The sequence below is a fragment of the Trichosurus vulpecula genome, chromosome 1 (assembly GCF_011100635.1).
Source record: "Trichosurus vulpecula isolate mTriVul1 chromosome 1, mTriVul1.pri, whole genome shotgun sequence".
In the NCBI taxonomy this organism is placed as follows: Eukaryota; Metazoa; Chordata; class Mammalia; order Diprotodontia; family Phalangeridae; genus Trichosurus; species Trichosurus vulpecula.
The window spans coordinates 23445408-23465749 of NC_050573.1; the positions used below are offsets into that span (position 1 = coordinate 23445408).

Sequence of the window (20342 nt, forward strand, 5' to 3'; positions counted from 1 at the left end):
CTTCTTTGCAACCTGCAACTTTTCTTCCTGGTTCTATTGACCTTTGTCAATAAACAAGTGTAATCTCCCGGGGGTTTGGGAACATACTGTCCTATTGGCCTTATAGAAAAGGAAGCACATAGTAAATGCGTAATGAATGTTTTTTTCACTTATTCAGTTTTATCTTGCGAGGCCTTCTTACCAAACCCAGCCTCAGCCAGGGTTCAAGTTCTGCCCCTGATAAATACTGGCTTTGTGACCCTGGACGAGTCACTTAATGTCTCAGTGTTGTGTGAGAGTTAACACCATAAGCTTCAGAGCAGATGCCAGTTTATATTGGTAGAGAGGATTTCCCCATTAGGAGTTCTCTATGCCAGTGAAATTACAGGTCTGGTTTGGTTTGGTTTTTTAAAGACAGTAGTCAGCAATTTTCCTCACTTTCAGATCAGAGTTTCTAGTATATATTGAGTTATTTTCACTTTCAGTTTTCATTTGGCATGAAAGGACAGTTAATCATTTTACTGCTTCTGAAATGTGATTATTTGGTGGCCTTTGGTAGTACAAAGTTAGGGGAATTTCTTTTATTGTGTTACTCATAATGAAAACAAAATAAGTGAACTATTTAACTGAAGTATTCTATCTGGTAACTTAGCCGATTGGGAAAAAGCCAAATCTCCCCCCCCACCCCCCACCCCCCATATAACAAGGCTTTTAAAAAGCAAGCCAGAACCTAGGCATAGTTTTTGAGTACTCCTCTGATCCTTATGTCTCTTGGCTTTTCTTGGGCCCTCCTCATTCTGTGGCCCAGGAGGCCACAGCTTTCCTCCACACCTCATCTGGGCAACCCTCCTGGTTAGGCTTTGCTTTATGTGTTCAAGGAATAGTTTTGGCATTGGGAGAAGTTAGCTGCCAGAAAATAGCTGAGTGACAACCTAAGGTGTCTGTTTCTATAAATCTCTGTAAACTTTGTCCCTTGAAGTTTTAAACTTGGTAATCATGTCAGTACTCATAAGAGGTTTGTTTCCAGTTATTTTTAAGTTTTTACCCCCAATACTATATGAAATTGGCTTGTATCAGAGACTGATGGTTAAAATCAACAATATTTTTGATTTTGGAGAATGAGGTTTTTTTCCTTTTAAAAAAATCTCCACAATAGGTTTTATGATTACAAATCCTAAAGTCATTTTTTTGGACATTCGTGAGAATTTCCCTGTCAAAATATTGTTTCTGGTAACCACATTAACACTCGTTTTCACACATTTTAAGGCAGTTCACTTTGTTCTATAAAAATATAACACCAACCTGTTGAAAATCCAAACATATGTCTTTGCTGATAATTGGTATTACTGGGTTTTAATACAAAGCTGTCTTAGCAGAATTGTTTTAAAAAATGTTTTTCCCTTGTAAATGAGTCTCATAATCATACAAACAATGCCCAAACCAGCTAGTACCTGTCTGCTTTGTCTGGGTGAACATTCTTTCTCTTTCCCTTATAAATAAATGCGTATTTTGTGTTAGAGGGAACTACAGTTGGCCTTCACTGGTGCACATACAACTCTCTCAGGTGTGTTTGGTTCTCTCCCACAGCAGTCTGTTTTGTGTTGGCAGGACTCGTGCATATTGCCCCAGAAATCTTCAGCATGGCCTCTGACCAGAGAGTGGAATGATCCGGCAAGTGGAAGAGAAGGCTTTATTCCAGAACATTTTTAACACTCTAGGGACTGAACTTTTTAAAAAATATGAGTTGGTTCAATAGGATTTCACCTCTCTGATGGAAGTTGTTGGTTTGTCATTTACACCAAGTTAATGGTTCTCAGGCTTTTCCACAGTGATAGAATCCTTCAGTTCAAACAAAACTTTGGCACAATTCTTGTAGTAAAATCTAAATCTAAAAAAAAAAATTAGTGCTTATTAACAAACAGCTGAAAGCTCATTTTTTTAAAACACCAAGCTTTGTTCTTCAGAGTTCCTTGCCACACAGTTTGAGAAACACAGCCCCAGATCATTAGTCATAAAACAATGACAGATGGTAGCAGAACATACATGGGAGATATATAAGAAGGCAGCACAAAAGAGTGGGTAGAAAGCCAACCTTAGAGCCAGGAAGACATGGGCTCCTGTAGTGTCTCCCCCCACGGTTTGCTGAATGACTCTGGACAAAGACACCTAACCCTTTTGGTGCCCATAGGCAACTCCTGAAGATTTCTGAGTCACAGAACATCGCATTGGTAGAGGGAGTTTCTTCATCTGGAGCTGCCTACTGCAATGAAATCATTGGTCTAACCACCACCCTCCCTCCACCCCTGCACCTCTCCAAGAAGAAGTAGTAGTAATAGAGTGGTTGTTACTCCTCCATCTCCTTGGCTGGATCCTCCTCTGGATCACACCTTCTAACCATAGGTGTTCTGTCCTGGACCCTCTTCTCTTCTCCTTCTATGTTGCTTCTTTTGGTGATCTCATGAGCTCCCATGGATTTAATTACCATCTCTTTGCTGATGATTCTTAAATCTACCTATCCTGCCCCAGTATCTCTGCTGCCCCCAATCTTGCATCTCCAGCTGCCTTTCAGACATCTTGAACTGGATTCTGCAATAATAGTAGGCTGCCATGGGATTTTGTCCTTGGGTGTGCTTCATTCACTGTTTTTGTCAGTGGGGGATGAAGACAGAGATTGCATGTTTAGTACATACATGGGTAATGAATTGGGGGGACCTCAAAGATAGAAACAGGCCAGAATGACAGGTCAAATAGAAAAAGGTAAAATGTAGTAGGGACAAATGTATAGTTTTGAACAAGGAGTGTGCGGCTGGACTGAATTAATTACCTCCAAGCCCAGTATGAGTCAATGGTGTTAGGAAAAAAGTGAATGTGATCTTGGGTTCCATTAATATAAGTATAGCATCCAAAATGAGGAGTGAAACAAATAAAAAATTCATTACAGCAGAAGAATTGGGGTAGAGCAAATTTGAGTCCCACTTGAAAAATGTGGTAGTAAGTTGTGTGGTCATCGCTTGTGAGAAGAGGCCTGCTTCAGGCACAGTTCAAGTCCTCTGCCTGGTCTGGAGGCTGGACAAGGGTGGTGTTACTGTATATTTGGAAGGCCAACAGTCATGTTAAAGAATAGTCATCTCTGTGTCTCTCTTTGGCATGCTTTTAACAGGATATGTGTTATTAGCACTTGCTCATAAAGCTGCCAGAAATAGGTATTTGACAGTGAAATAGTTATTAAAAACCAAGCCTAGTTCTAAAAATCTTGGGGGGTGCAGAATGTAAACTTGGGTTTGAGAGGCTTTGTGGTAACCGTTTGTCTTCTAAGGGCAAAGAGAAGGTATTGGGGATGGCGAGGAGATGTAGTAAAGAATTTGTGCTTTGTGTGTTGAGCAGATGACCTCTTAATTACTTCACTTGGCCAAGTCACTGAGGGGCAGGGCCCCTGCTGACAGCTTCCCCTTGCTGTCTTCTTGTCAGGGGCCAGTCACTCCGTTTCTTTATCTGTAACATGGGATCACTAGTTCTTGTACTACCTGACGTAGAGGTTTGTAGTAAGTGAAGTGCTTTGCAAGTCTAAAGCTACACACGTAAAATCATGAGTGGTGAGTGCTAAACTCTAGAAAATGCACCACCCTTTTTAAAAATTCTCTATGTAGTATATAAAAATAATCAATTTGGTTTTAGCACAGATGATAAACATAAACCGTAAAGCATTCGACTGAAAAGCCTGTTAAGCAGAAGAATCCGGGAGTCTAGTAATGGGCACAGCTTGCAGCATCCATTCCTGTCATGTTTAACTCGTACCAGGGAGCTGATGTGAAATTGTACTTCGGGATCTTCTTCACTCTTAACAGGCCTTTGAGTGCAAATTTTTTAGAGAAATCCTTGTACATGTTTGTTTTTATAACATCAGTGGCAGTGCTGCCATCGTGGCTGATAGAATATGGCTTTTCTTTTGAGTGGTGTTGCAGTGCATTTGATGTCTGAAGTTCTGGGTTCAAATTCCACATCTATGACTTACAACTTAAAGTCCTAGGCAGATATTGCCCCTTCTCTGGACCCCCTGCTCTTGCACATGGTTGGATTTAGAGCTGGAATAGGGTCCACAAACTAGTTGCATTTTTAAAAAATACTCTGATAACCATATCTCATCAATGTTGGCTTCCTTTGTAATCCTGCATTTTATCGTATACATCTACAGACTTTATTCTGAGAAGGGGTCTGTCCAAAGGCTTCAGCAAACTGCCAAGGGCTTGGTGACACAAACACAAAGGTCAAGAATACTCACTCTAATCCAGCCCTGTCCTTTCACTTGATGATTGAATTAGATGGTCTCTGAATCCTAAATTACTGTTCCTTTCTGCATTCTTCTAGGGATAGATTTTCCATAAATATTTACCATTTGAGAAATCTACACTCCTAATTATATTATTTTTAAATCACTTTACCATATTTTGTTGAAAGCTTGTGAAAGTATGATGATGCATGAATTATTTTGCTTTTATAATTTTTTGATGATTTTTTGATGTATGAATTATTTAAAAATATAAGTTGGGTTTGGGATTTTTTGGGTTTGGGGGTTTGTTTTGGGTTTTTTTGGGAATCCTAATTCTGGCTTAGCGTTTTCAAAATCTTCCTTGTTTTCCTTTCGAGTCTTTTACCCAGATACTGTTTCATGGCACAGAAAGGAAGAACATAAAATGAGATACAGCTTTGCTCTCTGTTCACTGTAGGTATTTTAGAACTATACAGGTCAGAAATAATTCTTAGAAGTGTGATATAGTGCAGGAGTTTCAAATTTGCAGCCCCCTTGGAGGCCTGAGTGCAGGGGAACCAGATTGCAATGTAATTGGGAAATATTTAACAAAATCAATAAAAAATACAATACAGTGGTGTGGAAAGAGATGGAGCCAACATTAGAGCCTTGGAGAATGTTTGTGCTGGAGAGCAGGGGGAAGAAAGCCTAGCAGATATGGATGGGTCAGAGAAGGATGGCAGAGCCACGGAAGCTCAGGGAAGAGAAAAGTACTTGAAAGGAGACGGTATTGTGTGATGCCACAGAGAACAAGGTTTGCTGAAGGCTGAGTAAAAGCCATTAGATTTGGAAATGAAGAGGTCATTGGTGACCTTGAAGGATTGCAGCTTCCTTGGAGGGCTGGAGAGGGAAGCCAGCAAAGAAGCGTAGAGTATCTTTAGGCAGACTGTCCTTTCTGGAAGCAGAGCTATGAAGAAGAGGAAAGAGAAATGTGATAGCTTAATGGGGTGATATGGTTAAGTGTTGGTAATTTGTTTTAGACTAGAGATCAGATCAGTTGTCTTTGTAGGCTGAGGAGGAGAAGAAGCCGGGAGGAATGAATGAGAAAGTCTTCACTGTTCACATGGGCGCTGCTGAGCTCCAGAGCCCCAGCATGAGAATGGGAGCTTGAGAGCAGGGACTGACTGTCTTTTCTCTGCAGATGCACAGTAAGTTCTTTAATTATCCATGCTCAAGCTTTCTGGTTTCAGGACAGAACCCTTTATGTTTTTGTTTTTGGAAGGTTAAATGGCTCGTTCAGTGTCACAGCTTAGAAGTAGCAGAGCCAGGGTCTAAGCATTTCTTTCTGGTGCCAAGCCCAGTGCTCTTTCTGCTCTGCCATTCTGCCTCTCATATCTCTAGCACAGTCATGGAAGTCAAGCTCTTTGTGATAGTATTATCCTTTCATCCAAGCTCCTTCCCCTTCCTCATCATGTTCCATCTGTCTGGGGTAGAAAGGACAATACAGCACAGACCCCTGATTTCAAAAGATCACTTTTGCAGCAGAGTGGCAGATCTCCTCTTAGTGACGATATTTCACTTATCAAGAATCAAGAAAGTCCACTGGTGCGGGGTTGGGGGGGGGACGACAACACACAGTGCCAGGAAGAGATTCCACTATTAAAACAATACCATTTTAAAAGTGAATAAGCACTGCCCCTTTTATACTCTTAAATTATTGAGGACCCCTGCCCAAAGAGCTTTTATGTAGTATTAGAAATTTAAATGTCTTAGTATTCTTATGAAAATAGTTTTGACCCTACAAATGCCCTGAAAGGATCTTTGGGGTCCCTAAACTTTGAGAACCCCTACTCTCGAGATACTAATACAAAAGCAGGACTGTCCCTTCTCTCCAAGAGCTTATATTCTAAATGGGAGAGACAACACAAATAGGAGAATGGTGGCCAGGGAGGGTTGTTTTGGTCCAGCCAGCAACTCTAGCATTGACTTAATTACCGTTCTCAGAGCAAGAGGTGGAAAGTTTAAGGGAGAGGAGAGTACTTGGGCAGCGGCAGAGCAGAAGATGGGCAGGGCCCAGTTCAATGGCTTAGCCCTTCTTGGGCACAGTCTCTGGAGGTCCCATTTGGAGGCAGAGAAGATGCAGGAGATAGTGGGGATTGTGGCACAAATGAAAGGAGCCAACGTTTACTGCGTGCCTGCTGCATGCCAGGCCCTGCTCTGTGTTCAGTGCTTCGAAGATGTTGTCTCATTTGGTCCAGGTAACAGCCAGGTGGAGTGGGGGCTGTTACTGTCTCCATTTTACAGTTGAGGAAGCTGAGGCAGACTGAGGTAAAGTACTTGCTTAGAGTCACAGAGCCGTGTTTAAACTCTTGTTCTTCCTGACTCCAAACCTAGCATTGTGTCTACACAGAAGAAAGGAGAAGAAAATCACATAAAACAATTCTGTTCTTAAATATATGAAAGTTTAGATAACTCCCTATTGAAATCTTATTCTTACGGCTCCTTGTGGTGTAGAGGTGACCCTAGATTCTCCTAGGCTGTGCCAGTGAAGCCCAGACACTGGAGGGACCTGCCATCTGGGAAGGCCAAGCTACAGGCTAGAAATGTGTCTCAAGGACCAGAGTAAGGACATTCACAAAGTCTCATCACGACTTGAATGGTCACAAGCTGATACATTTTTATGACTTCAGTACATCATTAAGCTGAGACCCCCAGTCTCCTCCCATGGAGGGAATTCCTCTGCATCTTTGGAGGAAATGCTTCCATATGAATAAAAATTTGGGTCCTGGAAATTTTAAATGAATTTCAAGTCTCACAGAATAAGAATTATGACTTCCGGTTATATAGTATTTGACTCAAGGTGTAGTACCGTGATCTTTTAAACATAAGCTTTGGAAGATCCAGTGGTCTGTATTATGAACCTAATCTGTAAGGGTTCCCCAGGTCTCTTCTTCAGGTTTATTTAGAAAGATTAAAGAAAATCATCCCCTGCAGCGGGTGGCAGTACTGTGTCCAGAAGTGCCCATCAAGCTTCAGAGATGTTCATTGGGAATCCATGGGTTTATGTCTCCAGAGATGACTTGCTTTTTGTGGTAATTCACTCATGTGGTTTCACAGCGCTTTATATATCAGTCAGTATGCATTTATTAAGCACCTACTCTATGCCTGGTACTGTACCAAGTGCTTTATAACTGCCTCATTTAATCCTCACCACTTTGGTGGTGGTGGTGGTGGTGGTGGTGGTAGGGTTTTTCGGTCACACCTGACTCTCTGTGTCCCCATTTTAGGGTTTTCTTGACAAAGATACTGGAGTGGTTTTGTTATTTCCTTCTCCAGCTCATTTTACAGATGAGGAAACTGAGACAAACCGCGTTCAGTGATTTGCACAGCTAGTTTGTAGCCAGTCAGTGTCTGAGGCGTAATTTGAACTCAAGTCCTCCTGACTCCTCGGCTCTATCCAGCCACCTCGCTGCCATTAACAGCTCTGATAGGCACTGTCATTGTCCCCATTTTACAGAAGCCAAAGACAGTTCCTGCCTTCAGGGAGTTTTGAATCCAACCGGGGAGGCCACATGCAAATAAATATATACCATGCAAGCTCGGTACAGGATGAATAGGAAACGATTAACAGAGGGAAGGCACTGGAATTCAGAGGGGTTGGGGAAGGCTTTCTGTAAAGGTGGGACTTAAAGGAGGCTGGGGAGATTGGAGTGGAGGAGAGGGTTCCAGGCATGGAAGTCTGCTAGAGAGAATGCCCAGAGCTGAGAATGGAGTGTCCTATTTATGGAAGACCTGGGAGGCCGATGGCCCTGAATCGGAGAGTAAGGAGTAATAAGACTGGAAAGGTAGAAGGGGGCTTGGGGATAAGGGCTTGGAAACCTGCTCCCTCATTTGAGGGGGCAGCCAGGTGCCACAGTGACTAGAAAGAGCACCGAGCCTGGAGTCAGAGGACTTATCGTCCTGAGTTCAAATCCAGCCAGCCCCTTTCTAAAAGGGTGATTTTTCATGAAAGAGATTGCTGAACAGAATCAGGCTGGAACAGGGGAAAAGGCCCAAAAACAAATGCAAAGAGTTGGTAAAATGAAAGGGAGCTTAAAGATGGAATTTTCCCCAATTATCAGAAATTTTCAGTGGAAGTTTGTCTTGATTTGAGATCTAGCATTGGGAATAGTCAGGGACAGAAGGAAACTCGAAACCGGGGCCCCAGATGAGATCTTTGAGAATCTCAGTGAAGCTCCTGTGCTGCTAAGTTGACAATCCTATAAAATAAATGTGGTGGAATGGAAAAAAGCAAAGCCTTGGAACCCTAAAGGGAACATCCTCTTGAAAAGTACTCGCCACAAGGAAACTTGAAGAAAATTAATGGAGCCCATCTAAACATGTGGGATCATCATGAAGTCTGCTTAAAAATGGGTTGGACTTCTGGCAGCAAGAGCTTTCTTAAGGCTGTAACAAGAACATGTTGAAGTCAAACATCGTTCTAGTAAAGAAATAAATGATATGAATTCAGGTTGAAACTGTACAGTGGAATGGCAGGTTGTGCTGGGGCATGGAACCATCCAACCCAAACCACACCCCCTATGCATTTTGCCTGCCAGGCAGCCACCCACCGCTGTCTGAAGACCTCCGGTGAGGGAGCCCCCTGCCTCTCATGGTAGCTCACTCTTTAGGAGCGCTCTCATTTTGACCATGTTTCTGTTTACATCAAGCCTCACTTTGCGTCTCTGCAGTTAACACCCTTTGCTTCCAGGTCTGCCTCTAGGACGAAGCGAGAGCAGATGATTCCTCTTCCAATGACATGCCATCCATCACTTAGAAACAGCTCTCCTGTCCAATGCTTCTCTTTGTGCCAGGGCACCCATCCCAGGTCACTGATGTTCATAGGGAACAAACTTAATACCATTCATCACCTGGTTGCCCTCACTTGAAAACTCTCCAGCCTTTTTAAACATGTGGAAGGAAGGAAGGAAACAAGCATTTATTGTGCATCATTTATGTAGCAGGCATAGTGGGGAAGGGAAGTAGTGAGGGAATAAGCATTTATTTAGCACCTGCTAAGTGCCAGACACTAAGTGCTTTATAAATATTTCATCTGATCCTCTCAACAAGCCAGGTAATTAAGATGCTAGTATTGTCCCCATTTTACAGTTGAGGAAACTGAGGCAGACAGGTTAAGTGACTTGCCCAGGATCTGAGGCTGTATTTGAGCTCAGGTCTTCCTGACTTCAGACCCAGCACTCTATTCACTATGCCATCCAGCTGCCTAGATGACCCCAAAGTGGAAACATTACACTTCTTTTATATTCTTTCCCAGCTGTTAACTCATTGAGCTTGCCATCCACCTGCACCCCCAGGTTTGGAGTTGAGTGTGCTCTTTCTGTGTCTCTGTCTCTTGTCTTCCTCCCTCTCTTCCCTCCCACCCCCACCCCAGACTGTTAGCTAATCGCTGTTTCTCCCATCGTGTTCATATGAAGTCAACTTTTTGGTCTTAAATGTAACACTTTTCATTTATCCCTATAAAATACCATCTTGTTTGATTTAGCTCAAGTTTTTTTGGATACAAGCTTTGACTTTCTGTCTGTATGTTACCTTTCCATCCCAACTTTGCGCCATCTGCAAATTTGGAAAACGTGTTTTTATCCAAATCATTGAGAAAAATGCTGAAGAGCACAACGCCAGTCAGAGATCTGTAGGGCACAGAGTCCTGCCTTTAGGGAGCAACACTCTGGCAGGGAGAGAAGACACAAACGTGAAAAATCAAGTCAAAATTAAATCACTAGATGAGACAGTGCAGGAGACCAGACATGACATGCCCAAGCTGTATTTGCTGGAGGTGGAGCTGAGAAGCAGTCCAGCCATTCTGGAAATCAGTCACAGGTCCTGTCCCTTTGGAGATAAACATTCACCTGTTCTCTCTCAAGCTAATTAAGCCCCCATGTTGCCTTATGTTCCACAAGAATAGCACTCGATATTTGAGCAAATGCTTTGTAAAAATCCAGGTAAATTAAAGTATATCTACAGTTGTTCCTTAATCTGCCAGTGTAGTAACCTTGTCAAGAAATAAGATTAATTTTCTTGGTGAAGCTATTTTGGCTCAATATCATGGATATTTACACACTCCATACCAATCCCTTTAATAATACTTGCTCTAATTTTGTCCGAGCTTAGTGGATTGTAATTTGTAGGTGCCATTCTCTTCCTGTTATTGTAAATGGAAGCTTTTGCCCATTTGCAGGTCTTTGGCATCACTCTTGTTCTTGAGGTAGGGTGATAGAGTCCCCGGAATATCAAAGAGGAGGCCAATGTCACTATCACAGAGTAAAGGGCAGGGGATGGAGAAGACTCGAAAATCAGGGAGGGGTCCAGATTAATAAGGCTTTTGAATGGAACACAGAGAATTTATCTTTGATCCTAGAAATAGAGAGCCACTGGAATTTATCAATTATGGAGGTGACATGGTCAGACCTGTGCTTGAAGATCTCTGACAGCAGACTGGAGGATGGAAAGGAGTGGGGAGACCAGCCAGTGGCCTATTGCAGTAGTCAAGATGTGAGGTAGTGAGGGCCTGCACCAGGGAGCAGTGTCAGAATAGAGAAGAGAACATATGAGAGGTGTTACAAAGGTAAAATCAATGGGCCCTGGCAGCAGCTTAGATATTTGGGGTGTCAGAGATGAGTGAGAGAAAGTGAGGTCACCTCCTGACTATTAGGTAGGAATGATTTCTCAGCAATATCATGAAGTCATGGAAGTCAACATCAAGATATCAAACTCCTTCATTCACAGATAGAAGACTTTAGTTCAGTTAATTTGATTTAAATCAAACTTATCTTGTGCAAACTTGGAGAATCATTTTAGAGAGAATCTATCAGTACACAGTAAAAGTTAGAAAAATAGGCACACCCTTTGACTCAATAATTCCATTGCTAGTAATATACGCTGAGAGTGTTACCAAAACAGAGAGATATGTGTTCAGAGATTTCATAGCAGCATTGCACACATTTTCCAAAAACACAGACCAAAATAATGTCCATGTGGCCATAGATGAGGATGAAGAGTAGAAAACCCCCAAGGCTGCTGGAGATTGGCCATCCTCTCTCATTAACTGTATGGAGGCACATGAGAGAGTTTGTTAACTCAGGCAGTATTTCTTGGATAACCACTGTGTGCTGGGTACTTTAGAGGCTACAAAAGTATAAGACATGGCCCTTAGCCTTCCAGGAACTTGGTTGGTTGGTTGTTGTCCTCCATTCTCAAAGAGGACCAGAATGACATCACTGTGCTAGAGTCAAGTTACAGGGTGTCCGACTGTGGGTGATCAGACCAGTACGAGCTCAGAATGTTCTACCATAGGTCAGGTACAACTAATCTATGGGAACACTTGGGGTGGGTTCTCCAAATTTGCGCACCTTGGGTTTCTTTTGTACTATGTCAATTCTACTTTGAGGAACTTAGATGTGGTTGGAGAGATAAAATTCAAGTATGTGGAACAATTATAAAATCTTCATGTGATGATATTTAAAAAAATAGGTGACTGACTGTATTGGGGATCCTTGAAGAGTTTGGCCTTTTGTTTCCTTTGATCAATTAAGTGTCTTTGATTGAGTCTTACTAGGTGCTAAGCCCCAGGCCCAAACCCCTATCTATTAGGTGCTAAGCCTACGTGGGTGTGAATTGGTAACTAAGGTGGGGCCCCAGGTGGGGCCAATGAGGGGAGGGGCTAACACCAGAGCCAGTCGAAGGAGCCTAAGTTCTGGTTGCTCAGATGACATTTGATGACATCTGAAACTTTTTAAAAGGAGAAGACAGAGCTACTTGCAAAAGGCTCTCAGTCTTGGTGGCACGTGACTCTGGGCCAGCCCTTGTTATGAGCTCCCAGGCTGAACTTAGATGTTGGTAACTATGAATTGTATGTGGCCTGTAGATGTTTATAATTTGTTTGTATTTGCTCTGAAGTTCATTGTGCTGGCTTTTTCCCCTGAACTAAGTGAATGGTATTTGTATGCTGGATTAAAGTAAGCTTGTTAACCCCTTAACGTTGCTTTCCTTAGGAAAGCAGATCAAAAGTACTTGGGCTTGCAGCGTTCTGTGGGCTGGTTGTTGTTGGTTTTACATCCCGCCACAGCAGCTGCTAGCCAGATTGTTGAAACACTGACTGTATGGAGTTAGAAAAGAGAGCATTCGGTCTTGGCTAAAGTAATCAGGAAAGGATTCTGGGAGAAGATGCCATTTCACCTGGGCTTTGATAGTTGGATTATGTCTAGATAGATGGAAAGGAATAAAGAAAGCATTTGATATCTAGGGAACAGCCTAAACAGGTAGGATTGATGAACAGATAGAACTGAGGAAGGGCATCTTGGGGGAGAATGAGGAGGCTTGTGCTGCCAGGGAGTTAACAGCTAGGAGGTTCTTAGATAAATGGTGGACTTCAAAAGTAAAATTGATTAAATGTGATTGATGAGAAGAGAAACAGGAGCCAGCAAGAGTTGAAGAGGTAGCAAAATCCAGGGACTTAAAATTTCCTGTTTGTATTTCTAGATAAGAGGAAGTTTGGTCCAGTGGATTTTGGACAGACCGGCCTCAGAGTCAGGAGCCTGTATTCAAGGCCTGCCCCTGAATCTGTTACTTGATTTCTCCACATCCCAAGCAACTTTCTGAAACAGGAAGTTAGAGGGGGTTTGCTAACTTGCAGATTGGTAGAGGGAGTTTGCCCACAGGGAGGTTGCCTATACCAGTCAGTAACAGTTTCAGACCCCCATCCCTTCCCCCCCAAATCATGGATCTCATCTCTTTTGAGAGGTGACTTCCTTGTGGGACATTGATCATCTCAGTCAATAGATTTTTATTGGGCATCTGTTGAAATACATTAAAATCCCCACAGCAGTGATAAGAGAGACTGAGGAAGCCAGCATTTGTGTAACAGATCTTGTCTCCTTTGCTGATTTAGTTTATTTTGTTGGATTTTAAGTGTGAATTTATCTAAACTACATTTCAGCAACTAGATGAGCATCATCATCTCTGGGGCTTGCGGATTTGTTCTGCAAGTTAAAGGAAAAAACTTTGCTTTTTAAATGTATTTTGACCATAAATTTCAGTGATAATTATCCTGTCGGTTTTTTAATAGCCTGTTTTGTAATTCTTAAAAACCAGAGTCTTCTAGCAGTGCCTGAATATATTGTTTCTCTTTTGTTTCTCTAGGGCCTATTCCCTGGTGGATTCCAGTCAAGTGTCAACGTTTCTGATTTCTATTCTCCTCATTGTCTATGGCAGCTTCAGGTAATGAGCTTTCTAAACATTTTTCTGCTTTAACTTTTTTTAAGTACAGATATTTTCTATGGAAGTATGGGGACCAAGCCAATGTTAGGTCTTCTTTGTAGAAGATGGATCTTGAAGGTCTCATCTGACACTCAGGACAGCGTCAGGAACCTCTGAGCCCTGGGCCTGGGCTGTCTGGGTCCAAGCGCTGCAGCATCACGCTGCTCCCTTCCCTTTCCCACCTTGGGCTGACTAGGAGGCGGTAATTTTGCTGGGGGGGGGAGGGGCTGACCTTCTCTTTGGTTCTAGGATGGAAGAAGTGACTTTTAGAGTTTCTTACTGAATTTCCCGATCACTATTTGATCTCTTATGACCTTCAGGGTTTTCCTAGACCAGGTGTGTGGGAGACAGCATATCTCCTGTTTAACCATCTTGACCCAGAAGTCCCAACATCTCAAAATATGTCAGCACATTGGTCAATAGATACAAATCTCACAGGGACCAGCAGTTCAATTAGTGTGTATAAAATGGCTTTCAAATTGTGCGCTTCTTTATATATGCCAAGCCATTTCTGCCTCTTGGCCACCATCATTGTGAAAACGGAATGACGCTGCAAAGGGCCATTTTGTATATTTTCTCTGTTTAATGGTTGCCATGGCCAAGGACTTCACCCCCCAGCAGCTCTCCTGCTATGGATGATACTCTGTGTGCAAAACTGGTCTGCTTTTGGAACCCCTGACTGCCCCCTAGACATGTTTGAGGCCTGGTCTGCCAGCTAAGCCTTCGAGAGCTCAGGGCCACTTCCGTGCTATGATGAGGCATCAGAGAAAAGTCTTATGGAAGAGAAATACTGAAGATCATTGGATAAAAACCAGTGGAATTCATTAGTTCTTCCAGAAGCACAATAGCCACATGTTGTCTGAAGTTTAATAATCTGATAAAGGGTGAGTAATATGGGAGTGGGGGGAGGGGATTAGCCAAAAAATTAAGAACATTTTTTTTTTTTAAATCATGGCCATGTATCTATTTCTGCTGTCATTTGCTTTTTTGTTTTTTCATTATTAATGGGAGAAGGGGTTAACTGAAGGAAAAGATCATGGTTATGGTGTGTTCATTTTTCCCTACAGACAAAGCAGACAGCTATTCAGTATTAGTCTTAGTACAGATTTTAGGGTAGAAAGCTAGTTTACCAGTTTGGGGGGGCGGGGTGCAAGCAGTGGGACACCAAACATCACCTAAGAAAATTAAATTAGCAGGTGTTTAGTTCTAAGGCCAGGGGTCTGCTTTGATGATTAAAGGGAAGGTAAAGCCAGATTCAGTGAATAAAATAGAAATATCTTTAGTATAGAGAAGTCTCCTGGTCTAATGGCGGGAGCCCTGAAGAAAGAGAGAAATGGAGAAATGGAGACTCAGATTAGACCTCTCAGCATCAACTTGCTGAGGGCCCCTTTGAAAAGGTTTTGTCATCAGTGAACTAACAAGAACTGCAGCATCGACCTCATTGTGCTTTCAAGATAATTATGCAAATGCTTCATAAAACTAAAGTGCTACATAAATGCCAAGCGCTGTTAGTTTTCCTGTAATGAATTGTTAAGAAAGATAGGAATGGTAGGAAGAGAGAGTAGCAGAGTAAGTAGGGAGAGGTTAGCTCTGGAGACAGAGACTTTGATCCTGTGGTGTTTATAACTAAATCCTAGTGAAAGTGACTGTCATTTTTAAAAAAGGAACAAGTGAGACAGAAACACAGACACCAACGGAGTGATACTGCTCAGTCCACATTTGGCTTGCCAGATAAAGTTAAAGGGAGAGCTGGACTCAGCCTGGAAGCTGGAGGTTTCCCCCCTCTCAGAGCCTGAAATCGAAGAGCTAATTTAATTCAGTTTCCACTGACCAGTTAAGTAAGTGACTGACAGGAGGAAACAACAATGAAAGAGTCAGGATATTAGCTTGATTGTCACACCCCATGGTGACTGTGTCCCCACAGTGAGCCCTGGCCTCTAACTCTTGAACCTAGACCAGTACTGTGAGTTCAGAGGAAGGCAAAACCACTCTGTATTGGCATAGCATTTGGGAGATAGGGTGTTTAAGAAGAAGGGCAACTGGACTTGATTTCATTCCTGTGAAAATACAAAGTCACAGAATCTGAGAGTTTGAAGGAAATTTAGGGGCCATTGAGTCAAACACATATGCCCAAGGAATCCTCACTATAACATACCCAACAAGGAACAGGAACCCCCATCACCTCTCAAGGCTTTTTCCTAACATCAAGCATACATTTTCCTCTTTCCATCCCCTCCCCACCTCTCTGCTCCTGGTTCTTCCCCCATGAGGACAGAGTGCAGTGGTGCTGTCACCTCCCCTCTTCCTCCTCTGATGGAAGCCTAACTTCCCATTCATCTTCAGCTTAGGGTCCACTAAAGGCCCCAGATCTTTTTCAGAACACCTGCTATGTCAGGCCTCCACCTTAGAGTTGGGAAGTGGATTTTTTTTTACCCAAATAGAAGGCTTTACTTTGATCCTGAGAGCTGGATATCCTGGCCTTTGGAGGTCCTTTTGGATCCTGACTTTTGTCAGCTACAGATAAGGTGAGCCAACCATTGATAGATATGTTAATTAGGCCAGGGTCAAGCACAGACCCTGCTTTTCAGGTGAAGTGTAACAGGTAGTTATTGTGGGGAAGGAAAGGGGAGGGGGAAACACTCTTAGCAGCAAGATCTAGATCTCACAGGATGTCTGTCTGTCTCTCTGTCTCTGTCTCTTTCTCTCTTTCTCTGTGTGTGTATGTCTCTGTCTCTGTCTCTCTCATCTGTTTCTTGACGGATGGGTTTTTGATTTTCTCCAAGTGATCCACATTAATGGATCATGGAGCAGAAAGACAAATAGGTTCAGCCTTCCAGGGTTGTACTACAATTCTTATTTAGAAAAACAGATCTCCAAGAAACTAAATTCTTTGGGGTAATTACTTTTATATATTAGGCCAGAGGTTGGCAAAGTATAGCTTGCCAGTCAGTTGCTTGAAATCTAAGAATGGTTTTTACATTTTTAAATAAAGTTTTATTTAAAATGTGAAAACCTCTTACCTCAAGGGCCTGCAGAAATAGGCTTGCTGACCCTTATATTGGGCTATAAGACCCAGAACTTTCTTTTTCTGAGACCAAGTGTCTATATTTTACTTAGGTTGGAAGTGCAGTAGCCACTCATGCTGCTGCTGGACAGCACCGAGGCTTTCACCTGCTCTGGTTTTCTGACCTGGGCCAGTTGACTTTTCCTTTCTCCCTAAGCAGCCTGGTGGCCCTCCCCTTCAGAGAGCTTGCCCACCCCGCTACGTTGCTGCCAGGCTTGCCAGGACATTGGATCTACGGGTTCTGAATTCCAGACATCTAATACCCTTCTCCTGCAAGGACAGACCTGCACTGGCATGCCCCACTGTGCCTGACCAGATAGAGAACTTTAAAGAGAAAGACTCTGCGGAGAACAATTTATTTTTTAAATTTCATACAGACTACATCCACTTAAAAATTCACTTAAAACTTTGATTGGAAGATGTGGCATACTTGCTGAATTGAATAAATTTGAACATTTCCTTTAACGTAACTTTCATTAGATTCCATAAAATTGCTAGCCAATTTTTTGGAATTTTGTTAAATATTTTGCTTGTTTTAGAATTAAACTAAAAGGCTTTGCCTCTTTGCTGTTAAAACAGTGGTGAGTTTGAGAATTTAAAGAGGAGACTTAATTGAAATCAACATTTTTATAGGTTTTTTCATTCCATTTTTAGGGGAATGCCTGTCTCATTGGGGAAGATTTATTAAGTTCTCTTGCTATGCTAAAATTAAATACATTTATAATTATACATGAACTAGAAGGCTACAGTTTCCTCCTGTCACCTGGTTGCTAGAGCTAACTGCATTTGCTAGAGAGAAGGGTTTCAGTAAGTCAGTAAGGAGAAATTTTACATGAGTTTTTCTTGCTCAGTCCCTGTGTCCTGCTTTCAAATTATACCCTGAATGCCCTCTAACCGTTTTCTGAGCATGCTAATAGTGATATGACATTTAATATCCTTATCCTTTTTTTCCACTTAACAATATCTTATTTTTTCCAATTACATGTAAAGATAGTTTTCAGCATTCACTTTTATAAGATTTTGAGTTCCAATTTTTTTCTCCCCCTGCCCTCTTCCCAAGGCTTCAGGCAGCCTGATATTGGTTATACATGTACTATCATATTAAACATATTTCCACATTCGTCATTTTGTGAAAGAAGAATCAGAACAAAAGAGAAAAACCACAAGAAAGACAAAACAACCCAAAAAAGTGAAAATAGTATGCTTTAATGTGCATTCAGACTCCATAGTTCTTTCTGTGGTAATATCCTTATTCCTAAAGATGTAAACCTTCCTTGTAGGCGAAAAAAACAGAAAGCATCTCTGTCCATGTTCTGAGCAACTAAAGTATACTTCAGTATTCTCAAATGAGATCACATTTATACCAGCATAGTGCCATGCCCAGAGGAGAGATTTTGCAAATGCTTGTACCTCTCTCCCTTCCCTGGCACAATGTTCTTGTGACTTGGTTTACAGCTTGACATTTATAGAGAAGAGAGAAATACTTCCTGTAGTGAAAAAATTCCTTAGAAAAAAGATGTGCTCCATATATAACCTTATATCAAATTGCTTATTAGCTTGGGGGGAGGGGGGAGAGGAAGAAAATTTGGAACTCACAATTGTGTTAAAAAAAAAAGAATGTTAAAAATTATCTTTCCATGTAATTAGAAAAAATAGTATTTAAAAAAAGGTGTTCTAGAGGTTTATATTCATATTTATGAGGTCATAAAAAGTAGCACATAGGACACACAAAGGCTTTATAAGAATAACAGATGAAAAGGGGGAGGAAAAAATTTATGTGATGAAGCCAAAAGGCCAGCAACCTTCAAGTCATATTTTTCAGACCAATTTGACAAGTAGAAGACTCATCCGGACACCTAGGTCCAACCTGCTGTCAGAAGCCTAGGACCCAACTGACAAAAGATTCAGAAATTGTGACTGCTCTAAAAATGTATGCCCTGATCATTTCACATTAACCTTGCTTATTTGTGCATTCTCCAGCAGGATCTTCACAATGTTGGGTGGGAATTAGGTGGAATGAGCCCTGGCTGGCAAGAGGAGTTGGGTTCAAATCTCCAGCTCAGATCTTTAGTACCCAGCACCCATCTGGATCAAAAGGTTGCTGTGCAACCGTGAACCCTTTGGGGTTTCAGTTTTCTCATTTGCTGACCCAAAAGGCCCCTGACATCCCCTCCCCGATCTAGAAGCAGGGCCATTTGGAACCTGACGAAACAAGTATACCAACAGCTCCTTCCCCTCTCCTCGTTTCTCTCCCCCACCATTCCTTCTCCTGGTACCATGACACACTGAACAGCTCCCCATTCTGCTGCTGTAAGTAGCCTGGAAACACCCAGGATGGCCTGCTAGCTCAGGTTCTTTGATCTGCTTTTGAAGGAAAGACAGCTTTTAAAGGGGTTAACAGTCTTACTTTAATTACATTCACTAGTTCACAGGGGAAAGGTCAGCAACCTGAACATAATAAAAATACAAGCAGAGAAATTAGCACGAAGACCAGCAGACAGGACTGAGTAAAGTCATACATATACCACCAGATCAGGGGAGCACAGATACATCTGAGTAGACGGGGGACTCTGAACAAATGGCTACTCAGAGTCCCATCCAGGGGATCAAAAAGTCCTTCTCATAAGCAAACCCCCAAAGCAAAATCTCAGCTCAGAGCATATATACACTTCTCAGAACCAGAAGGCAACACAACCCTCCTGACTCAGTGCCTAATTAGCTTAGTACCAAAAGGTGTAAAAGCCTTCCTACAAGCAAGCTTCCCCCTAAACAAGCTCCTCCTTAGGCAAGTCCCTCCCCTCAGTGGGCTCTGTTTGACTCAGGATGTATCGCAGCTGTGAGCTGGGCCAGAGCTCAAAGTAACAAGACATCCATGATTGAACACCTGTGGTCATGGACAGGGAAGATCTTCCTATTCCAGTAACATTACAAGGCTTATTACTATTATCTCATTAACTTGGAGAAAATGGTAACTTTGGTGAAAACAATGTTAAATGAATTCTGACTGGAGCGCCACACTATAGTTTCTGACTCTTCTTCCTATATCTTCCATTGTTTTACAGTGACAGCCGAATTTCTTTCAAAATAAATCTTTTCCTCTCTTTTTTAACTTTATGTACATCTTAATATAGAACTTATTTGAAACCATTAGTGACACCAGAATGATTTATTTGTGTGCTTCCTCATTTGAGAAAGTGATGTGAAATTTTAGTGTGTTTTGTGGATGGAACATACCAGTTGCTTAGTTCCTTAGTTCTTGTTTTGACCTAAGGAATGATTTCTCTTACGTCATGTTGGAGACTGGCCAGTAGCTTCCCTAAACTTGGCTTGATAAGTATTTGTTGGTTAATTGAGAAGACTTTTCAGAATCCTGCACCTCTGAATGTCAAGAGAAAGCAGTGTAACTGTAATGAATGATGTCTCCAGAGTGAACTGCTAGCTAATCTGTGGACCTTTCTCTCTTTCTCAGTTGTATGCTGTATGGCCTTGGTTCACTCTTTACCTTCCTTCTCTCTTCTTTCTTTTTCTTTTTCTCAAAATAATAGTTTTTAGTGTGCTAGTTCTTAGAAGATTTTAGATTTCAAATCTAAAGCAAAGTCTATGATATTTAAAAAGTAGCAAAAGAAATTGAGAAACGATTAATCTACAAACATTTCCATACATAACATGAAGTTACATTCTGGCAAGGAAATAATAGTGAAAAAGGATTTTAGGAGCATGGATTTGAAACTTGGATGGACA

The 20342-nt window shown here is 41.9% G+C and overlaps 1 protein-coding gene across 1 annotated transcript in view; it reads left to right on the plus strand.

Annotated features, from left to right (window-relative positions):
- The window catches only part of SPPL3 (signal peptide peptidase like 3), a 153309-nt gene that overhangs the window by 73419 nt on the left and 59548 nt on the right, over positions 1–20342 (plus strand). The window contains exon 2 of the mRNA XM_036741443.1: positions 13421–13498. Within this exon, the coding sequence (XP_036597338.1) occupies positions 13421–13498 (78 nt within the window). The remainder of the gene's footprint in view (positions 1–13420; positions 13499–20342) is intronic.